Below are 8,669 nucleotides of genomic sequence, written 5' to 3'. Positions count from 1 at the left end.
AATTATATCAGGTGATCTCAGTATGGGTTCAAGGACCACCAGGGGTATATGTGGATGGATTTTTGGAGAGCTGGGTAACATGAGATTATTTCACGTGTGTCTGTGTGTGTGTGTGTGTGTGTGTGTGTGTGTGTCTGTGTCTGTGTGGTCTGTCTGTTTACATAAGTGTTGCCTAGGGGTTTTATATATAATTTCAAATATCGTCTCTCCCTTATCCCTAAACTGAAAGCTACTAAGAGGGGCCGGAAAGACAGAACAATGGTTATGAACATGTGGTGACCTTGCAGAGGACCCTGGTTCAATTCCCAACACCTACACAGCAGCTCATAACCATCTTTAACGTCAATCCCAGGTGATCCAATGACCTCTTCTGACTTCCTTGGGCATCCAGCATGCGTGTGCATGGACATACATGTACAGACATGGAAGACATGAAAACAAAATACTTACAGACTAAAATAAAATAAAATAAGAAAAATAGGGGGAATCTTATTAGGCAGCATGATTTCTCAGGATCTTCTGCACTACAAGTTTGGGGTTCTTAGGAAAGTCCCCAAAAGTTCTCAAGTCACCTAGCATTCCTCTATAGTTTAGAAGGTAGGGTAGGTAAGGAAAACCCTGAGCTCCATAATGGAATGAAACGATAGTCACCCGCCACTCTCCACAGGACATTGCCATGACTGGGTGTACATGTGTCTGTGACCCGTGAGGACATGGCAGTCCCCTTCCTCTGCCTGCTCTCACTGCACACAGGCTGGGTGGCAGCAATGATGGGAGAGAGGGCTGGGGAGAGCAGAGCATTGGAAGAAGAAGGAGATAGGAGTAAATGAGAGGTTCCGGGGAACCAGCCATATGTCCTGAAGTTACCTACTTGGCACGGATTCTCCTTGGCCTGGTAGCAGTGCATATCACAGAAGCTGGTGTTTAATGAAGCATTTTACAGCCCTGTGGAATTCTCTTTCAAAGGATGGAGTATTATGTTTTCCTTCCCATTTTTTTCAAATTGCATTTGAAATAACCCATCTGGAATAATGTAGGTTAGACTGCCTTGGAGGAGGAACCAAAAAATGGGAACAAGTCATTTATTGATGGGTAAAATTAGGCTCACACCATGGGACAATTAGCACTAATCCATGAAACTTGGAAGCAAATTTGACCTAAGCCACCATTCAAGTCAAACTGGCTCCCAATTATTTGAGGTGTTCTGTGGGCACTTCCCTGTTTACTAGTTGGCACCAAAGGCCTTGGCTGTTGACCACAGAATGAAAAACACTAAGCCAGGCTTGAATTTACTTGGATTTCTCAGAAGTGTCCACATGAGATTTAATAGTGAGTATTTATTGAACATTTGTAGCTCCTAAACGTTCTTTTAAATGCTTTACTACACTGACCTCTTAAATGATTACATTACATGTCTTGAAGTAGGTTTGTATATTTCTCATTTAGCAAACGAGAGAACAAAATTCCACAGACACTAAGCAAAACATTAAAGGTCAAAGTGATGGCAAGAAGGGAGCTGGGATTTGATTTCTAACTGGTCTGCATGGTGCCTCTCGACTAAAAAGCATCCCTCCATTTTCGCTGTGGAATTACTAATCCTCCCCACCCCAACTTACAGGGTTGAGTCTGAACAAGTTAAATACCTAATCATGAAGGGAAATTTTTTTTTATTATTATTATTATTTTCTTTATTTACATTTCAAATGCTATCCCGAAAGATTCCCATATCCCTCCCCCCACCTCTGTTCCCCTACCCACCCACTCCCACTACTTGGCCCAGGCCTTGCCTTGTGCTAGGTCATATGGAGTTTGGAAGACCAAGGAGCCTCTATTCCCACTGTTGGCCGATTAGGTCATCTTCTGCTACAAATGCAGCTAGAAACACAAACCCAGGGGGTACTAGTTAGTTCCTGTTGTTGTTNAAGGGAAATTTTTATGAAATGTGTACTCTTGGTTTTAAATACATTGTTTTTTCCCCATGATAGTTATCATGATACTATAGAGAACTTTTGAATGATTTGAATTTTACCTCATATGACCATCAGATAGTATAAGGTAGAAATCCACTTGAAGATCATTTTAAAAAGAAGTGTGACTCACCTAATTGATAAACTCAATGGCAAAATAAGAAAGGCTTTGGAAGGTAAAAATGAGCCAGGCTGCTATTCATTAATTGAAATAAAAACTTGATTTGGGGTTATATTTAATATACTTGAGATTATACAGACAATTACAGGCAACTAACTGCGTATGATAGTAGGTTATCAATCAACCAATGTGTGCCTCCTGCCCTCATTTGATTGGCATGGCAGCAGCAATGGGAAGCCAGAAGAGAGGATGTAGAGAGAATAAAATTATAATTGACTTATAGGTCAAAGAATTACACTTAACAGCTATGTAGCTGACTTTGTAAACCTTGGTCTCTCTGCCTTACAACCAAAGACACTCTTAGAACATCAAAGATAAGTTTGTTTCTGTTGCTATGGTTACTCTTTTCAAAATATCAAGTTCTTTAAAAACATTTCTTTTCATGTGAGTGAGCATTTTGCTCTTCTTTATGTCTGTGCACCACATGGGTACCTGTGCAGGAGGAGCCTGGGAAAGAAGTTTGGATTCCCTACAACTGGAGTTACAGATGGTTGTGAGTTATCACGTGGGTGCTCAGAATCAAACCTGGGTCCTCTGGAGGAGCAGCCAGTGCTCTTAATTGTTGAACTATCTTTTCAGCCCCTGATAAAGAGACATTTTTAATAATTGTAACTAAGTCATACATTCTCTTTACCTGTTGGGGATGGTCATTAAAATTCTCTGGTTAAATGGCCAGAAACAAGGAGGTCGGGTCTCTTTGGGCCTGGTTCTTTTTAGAACAGAGTTTTGGATAGAGGGAGCTTCAATTTAAATAGTAGGATTCTTTCCTTTGGGAACCCTAAACTTACTGTTAAGTTTGTTTTTCAAAAAAGATTTAGTCCTCAACTATTTTTCTTGATATATTTTTCTTTATTGTAATGCTTGAGTTTGAACCTGAGGCCTCTTATATGGTAGGCAAATTCTTTACCATTGAGCTATATCACCTAGCTTCTTCTAGACTTTTTTTTTTTTTACATAATATTTTTATTGATTATTTGGGAATTACATATCATGAACCCCAATCACATTCACTCCTAGTCCTCCCAGATATGGCTCCCCATCCTTGTGACCCAACCCTCAAAAAGGGAAAAAAGTTTTTTTTTTTTCAATTGTAGCTATAACAGGTACTCTATACCATAAATTTTTAAAAATAAACCCCTCATGGGTTTATGCTATGTCTCCACTACTTATTAGACTCAGTTTTGGGGGAAAAATGAGCACAAACTTCAAATCCCCAGCCACCTAGTTTGTTTGGATTCCATCTTTTGAAGGTCCTTGTGGAAAGTGGTGATATTTCATCATTATTACTTGAGCAAAGTCAACGTCTACTTCTCGGCTTTGGGCTATGGCATTGGTACAATGCACTTTGAAGCAGTGATACATTGAGCTTCGTGGGGAACTCAGGCATAGCTAATCCTGGTCAATCCAACTGGTCTTGTTTATCTAAAGGTTATAGAAGGTAGTGAGTGGGTAGTCAGCCAGGCAACATGCTTCCGCAATATTCTGAGTGCTTCATGGAGGGGTGCGTTGGAATTCAGGATGGCGATTACATTAATGATGTCACCTTAGGGCATCTAGCAGTTCACTTCTCTCAGGAGAGTCTAGAAATCTGGAACACATCATTTCCTGAAACAGAAGATCTTTTCTTCTTTGAAGCTTTATCATGTAAAGTTGGACGACAGTGGGTGGTAGCGTAAGTACTTTGGGGTGTGAATTCTCACCCCTAGACTCTTCTTCCATTAAGATGGATTGTTCCAGGTTCTTCCTTGGAAATGGCTTTCTTCCCATGATGCCCTGGGAGTCATAATAGTTTCATCTTATAGGGTGAAAACACAGCCGAACGCAGGCTTGAAATTGAGTGTTCCTGGTTCTGCTATACCTGGTGGGAATTTATTAAGCCAAGGGAAGCTCTAATTCAATTATTCATCAGCATGGGGAAATACCTTCTTTACCCCTTGGAAACATAAGGATTATTAAAAGCTAATATTTGGGACTGGTGAGATGGCTCAGTGGGTAAAGGCACTTGCCACCAAGCCTGATGACCCGAGTTCAACCCCTGGAACTGGCATGGCAAAGGGGAGAATGGGTTTTTGCAAGCTACCTCCCACATGTATTCTAGGCAAGGATTTTCTCCGTTAAATTCTCCTTTCTTAGCGAGGCTGGTCAAATCTTTCAGCCCCGCACTGTGACCTCTATCTAGAGAGATACTCTTTATGACTATCATGACCATCTTTTAAAATGAGCAGAAACTTTGTCCTCACTTTAAAGTTTGCTTGATTCCTTGACTTCCTAACACAGAGCTGCTGTGTTTTGTGAACCATTCTTTTGGGTTTTGTGAAGGAGGCTGCCTGAATCCCAAACTCCCATCCCCTCCCCTTCCCTCCTAACCCTTCAGCTTCAAGTGCTATGTTTTCTCCCATGTCAAATCTCAGTGAACTTTTGCATAAAAATATTAATACTTTTAATTGATAGGTATCTTCTCCTGTGGTATGGGAAATACATTGTGTGTGCCCTGAAAATTTTACTTCAAGTTTTGTTTTACATTTTAATTATTCAGGTTGAAAGCATAATTGGGCAAGGTCTCAAGGCATATTAAAGACTATATAGTATCATTCAACATGTTAGACATTCAGTTATATTTTTGGTTGGTATCTTTTTCTCTTTTCCTTTGACACAAGAAAGACCTGGGCTTTGAATTACTGGAAAAAAAATATTTTCCAACAGATTTTTCTGAACATAGGGTGATTGGTATAGGGTATAACACAGAGCATAACAGTATATACAACACAGGTACCAAAAGGAATAATAAACTATTTTCATGGCAAAAATCTTTACTTTTGTTTGAAGTGCTTCATCAGCATCTATTCTGATTGAGATCAGTGTGATGTGTCACATTTTTGAAAGAGGTGGGAAAACAGCTCTCTTTGTATGAACTTTTGTTCAATTCATGTAGGGATGGTGTTTCTCAACCTGTGGGTCATGTCCCCTTGGACTGGGGATTGAGTGGCCATTTCACAGGGGTCACCTAAGACAACCAGAAAATATAGATATTAACATGATGATTCATAACAGTAGTGGAATTACAGTTATGAAGTAGCAATGGAAATAGTTTTATGGTTGAGGGTCACCATAACATGAGAAACTGTATTAAAGGGTTGTAACTTCAGGAAGGTTGAGAGCTACTGATCTAGAACCTATACTTAACACTGATTATAGACCTACAGAAATAGACTGATAGGCATATATAGCCCAAGACTTGGTGTATGTAATTGGCCAGGTCAAATTTAGGACATGGGCTATATGTGTGAATGTTGGTGTGTGGGGTTGTTCGAGTGCCTCACAGACTTCGCAGCAGGCTGTGGTATGAGGGTGAAGGGCACTGATAGCAGCAGTAAAGAACACTTCCTGTTTGGAACCCTGCTTAACTGTCCCTGACCACTGTTATCACCAGCTTTGCTAGAGCTAACGCAAAGCCATGTAGGGTCCATACAGCCCCTTTCCTGACCCCTGACATTTAACTCCCCTTTCACCCCAACATATCACAGAAGACAGAGGGCTCTTGCCTGTATTTCCCCTGTCAGTAAGGGGCCTTTAATCTGTTTTACCATGAAAAATTCATTAAGAATGTACTATTATTTCATCAGTGAAATCCTCAAATTTTAAATTAAATCCATAGGTCTGGTTTAGCAACCGCCGTGCAAGATGGAGGAAGCAAGCTGGAGCCAATCAACTGATGGCTTTCAACCATCTCATTCCGGGGGGATTCCCTCCCACCGCCATGCCGACCCTGCCAACATACCAGCTGTCGGAGACCTCTTACCAGCCCACATCTATTCCACAAGGTATCTAGGAAGAGAAAACAGGGGATGAAAGTGTAACTCCTAGTTGCTTTCCTTTGGCTGTTCAACCCAGTGAATTTTGTTGGTGATGCTGACTGACATTGATACTGTTGGTGTGCCAATCATGTGACATCAGCTTTCACTATACATACCTGCCCTGTCTCAGAAACAGTTTGTGCTACACTTGAAGTGATGTAGCATCCTTTCATTGGTCTAAAACCAGTGCAATGCAATGTAACATGGGATTTTTTTTCTCCCCTAGTTGCAATCAACTGAGGTTCTAGGACTGTAACTAGTTGTAGTAGTGATTCAGGGAAGGTAAGCTTTGGTAAAGTCATCATTCATCAGGACAAGACAGATGTTTAAGACAAGACAGATGGGGCAATGTTTAAATTGTAAGACAATTATTTCAGGGTTGTGAAAGATAGTGTTTTCTACACTTGCAACTCTGATGTTCTGGTCATATATTAGTGCCTCAAAAGTACATTTGATGAGAACTTTGGTACCTATAGCGATTACATTGTGTTCACTACCCAAACTGGCTTGTTAGTATTGCCAATGTGGTATCTAGGTTCATATTTGAGGTGATGTACCACAGGCATTTGCATACATAGTTATGTGCTTTTAGACAAGCGAAGATAGATGCACCTGTATTTGTTGTGTGATTTTACATAGGCATGACTGGGAATGCACATGGAAGTTCAGGTACTAGCTGACCAATGGGTAACCACTAATGGGAACTTTTGCATTGAACTTGCTCTGCTGGTCTACCTACCAGAGACCATCATGGTTGCTTATCTTCGTTTCAGCCGTGTCAGATCCCAGCAGCACCGTCCACAGACCTCAGCCGCTTCCTCCGAGCACTGTACACCAAAGCACTATTCCTTCGAACGCAGACAGCAGCTCTGCCTACTGCCTCCCCAGCACCAGGCACGGATTTTCAAGCTATACAGACAGCTTTGTGCCTCCATCGGGGCCCTCCAACCCCATGAACCCCGCCATCGGCAATGGCCTTTCACCTCAGGTCAGTCCCGTGTTTCTAGACAGATGATTTGCCGTTACCAGAACCAAATAGTCAATTCCCCGAGGCAGCGGTATAATGAATTGCCAAATGTAAACCATAATGTATTCCTTATACAAGCCACATGATTTCAGTTTTCAAGTTTCCTCTCTCTCTTCCCTTTCTACTGGAGGCATCAAAAGTTGTAGCTTAGACTTGAAATTCAAGTGACTTCTAACGAAATCATGGAGACTGTGTTTATGCTCAGTTGTCAAGGCATTTGTCTTGTGTCTTCCCTGACCCTAGCTCAGAGCTTTGGCTGAAAGCCTTACAAACCTGCTGGGGTTTCTTTTGTTTTGTTTTGTTTTTGTTTGTTTGTCTGCTTCAAGTGCTATTTGGTCATCTGGCAGAATTTTGAGTAAAAAATCCTCAGCAGAAAACACCAAAGTTCAGATGGAACAGTTGGAGAGGAAGCAGAAAAGTTGTATATAGAGAGAAGGGAGAAGGGAGGGGGGGGAGGGAAAGGGAAAAAGGGAGGGAGGGAGAGAGAGAGAGAAAAAGAGAAAGAGAAAGAGAAAAAGAAAGAGAAAGAGAAAGAGAGAGACCCAGCTGAGGACTACAATGAATGAGTTATAAGAGCACAAATTAAGAGAATTGCTAGTCTTTGGAACTATATAAATATTTGGACATTGTAATTGTTTTTCTAATTTGCATTGAACTATGAGGTTTTTCGTGGGGGATTGCATTAATAAATTGCCCTGATAATTGCATGTCAGAGGAATGGTTAAATTTCCTACATGTGGCATCTGTCTGAACTTGACATTATTAGCAGTTGTTTAAATACAGATAGCTTGATTTTATTAGAGAGCATTTGGCCCAGGTGGCAAGGAGAGCCACCCACTAAATTTGGAGAAATGTCACAAAGGCATTGCAATCTATAATTGCAATCATGGATCTCTTTGGGGCCGAGAGTGAGAGTTTTAACAGCTTTATCTTTTCTCGACTTCTTTTTTTCCTTTCCGTGGTAGAAAAACAGAGAGAAGCTCAGGATGACATAAATGAAAAGCGAAAAGACAATTATTCTCAATTACACACTAATCACGGACTATCACCGCTGCCTAAGCACCGAGAGGGTGTTCTAATAGGCAGAAAATGAGATTTTAATGGCACAAAGGGTGGCCAAAATAACGACTCGTATATCTTTGCCTTCCCCGGGTTCTTCAACTTGTGGTGTGCATCTTCGGAGCAGAGCTCTTGGGCTCTGTGCAACGGTGATAACTCTGAGCAGCTGAGAAGTTCAAAGCCACAGGAGTTGAAAAGACTGGATGGCAAAGGCAATGAAATAAACATTTCCGCCCCAAGGCAAAAGTTCATAAATCCTTTTTTGTAACAGTAAATGTAATTAAGTTTTATAGATTCCTATAGCACATCCTGGGCTTAGGGAAAGAAAAAAAAAGCAAGGGGTGGCTTTAAACCTCAGCGGGGAAATAACAACAGGAAAACAATGGCAGGACTTTTAGCGCCTTTGATTTCCAAGTGCTGGCATTTGGGGATGCGATTTTACATGACAATGATAGACTTCCTCTCAGCCAGCTTTTTAATGCTCAGAGTTTCACGTAGAAACTTCTTCCTGAGTTTACAGGCAGCATGGAAAGTTTTAACATCAGTCACTTGGAGGCCAGAGAACAGCTTGCGCTCTCTCT

At 41.1% G+C, this 8,669-nt stretch overlaps 1 protein-coding gene across 1 annotated transcript in view; it reads left to right on the top strand.

Annotated features, from left to right (window-relative positions):
- Pax3 (paired box 3) overlaps positions 1 to 8,669 on the top strand; it is a 32,890-nt gene that overhangs the window by 6,321 nt on the left and 17,900 nt on the right. The window contains exons 3-4 of the mRNA XM_029538681.1: positions 5,804 to 5,969; positions 6,776 to 6,990. Coding sequence (XP_029394541.1) covers positions 5,804 to 5,969; positions 6,776 to 6,990 — 381 coding nt within the window. The remainder of the gene's footprint in view (positions 1 to 5,803; positions 5,970 to 6,775; positions 6,991 to 8,669) is intronic.

This window comes from Mus pahari, chromosome 5, assembly GCF_900095145.1.
Source record: "Mus pahari chromosome 5, PAHARI_EIJ_v1.1, whole genome shotgun sequence".
NCBI lineage: Eukaryota > Metazoa > Chordata > Mammalia > Rodentia > Muridae > Mus > Mus pahari.
Note: the sequence above shows the minus strand (reverse complement) of the source record. Positions and strands in the feature narration are given on the sequence as shown.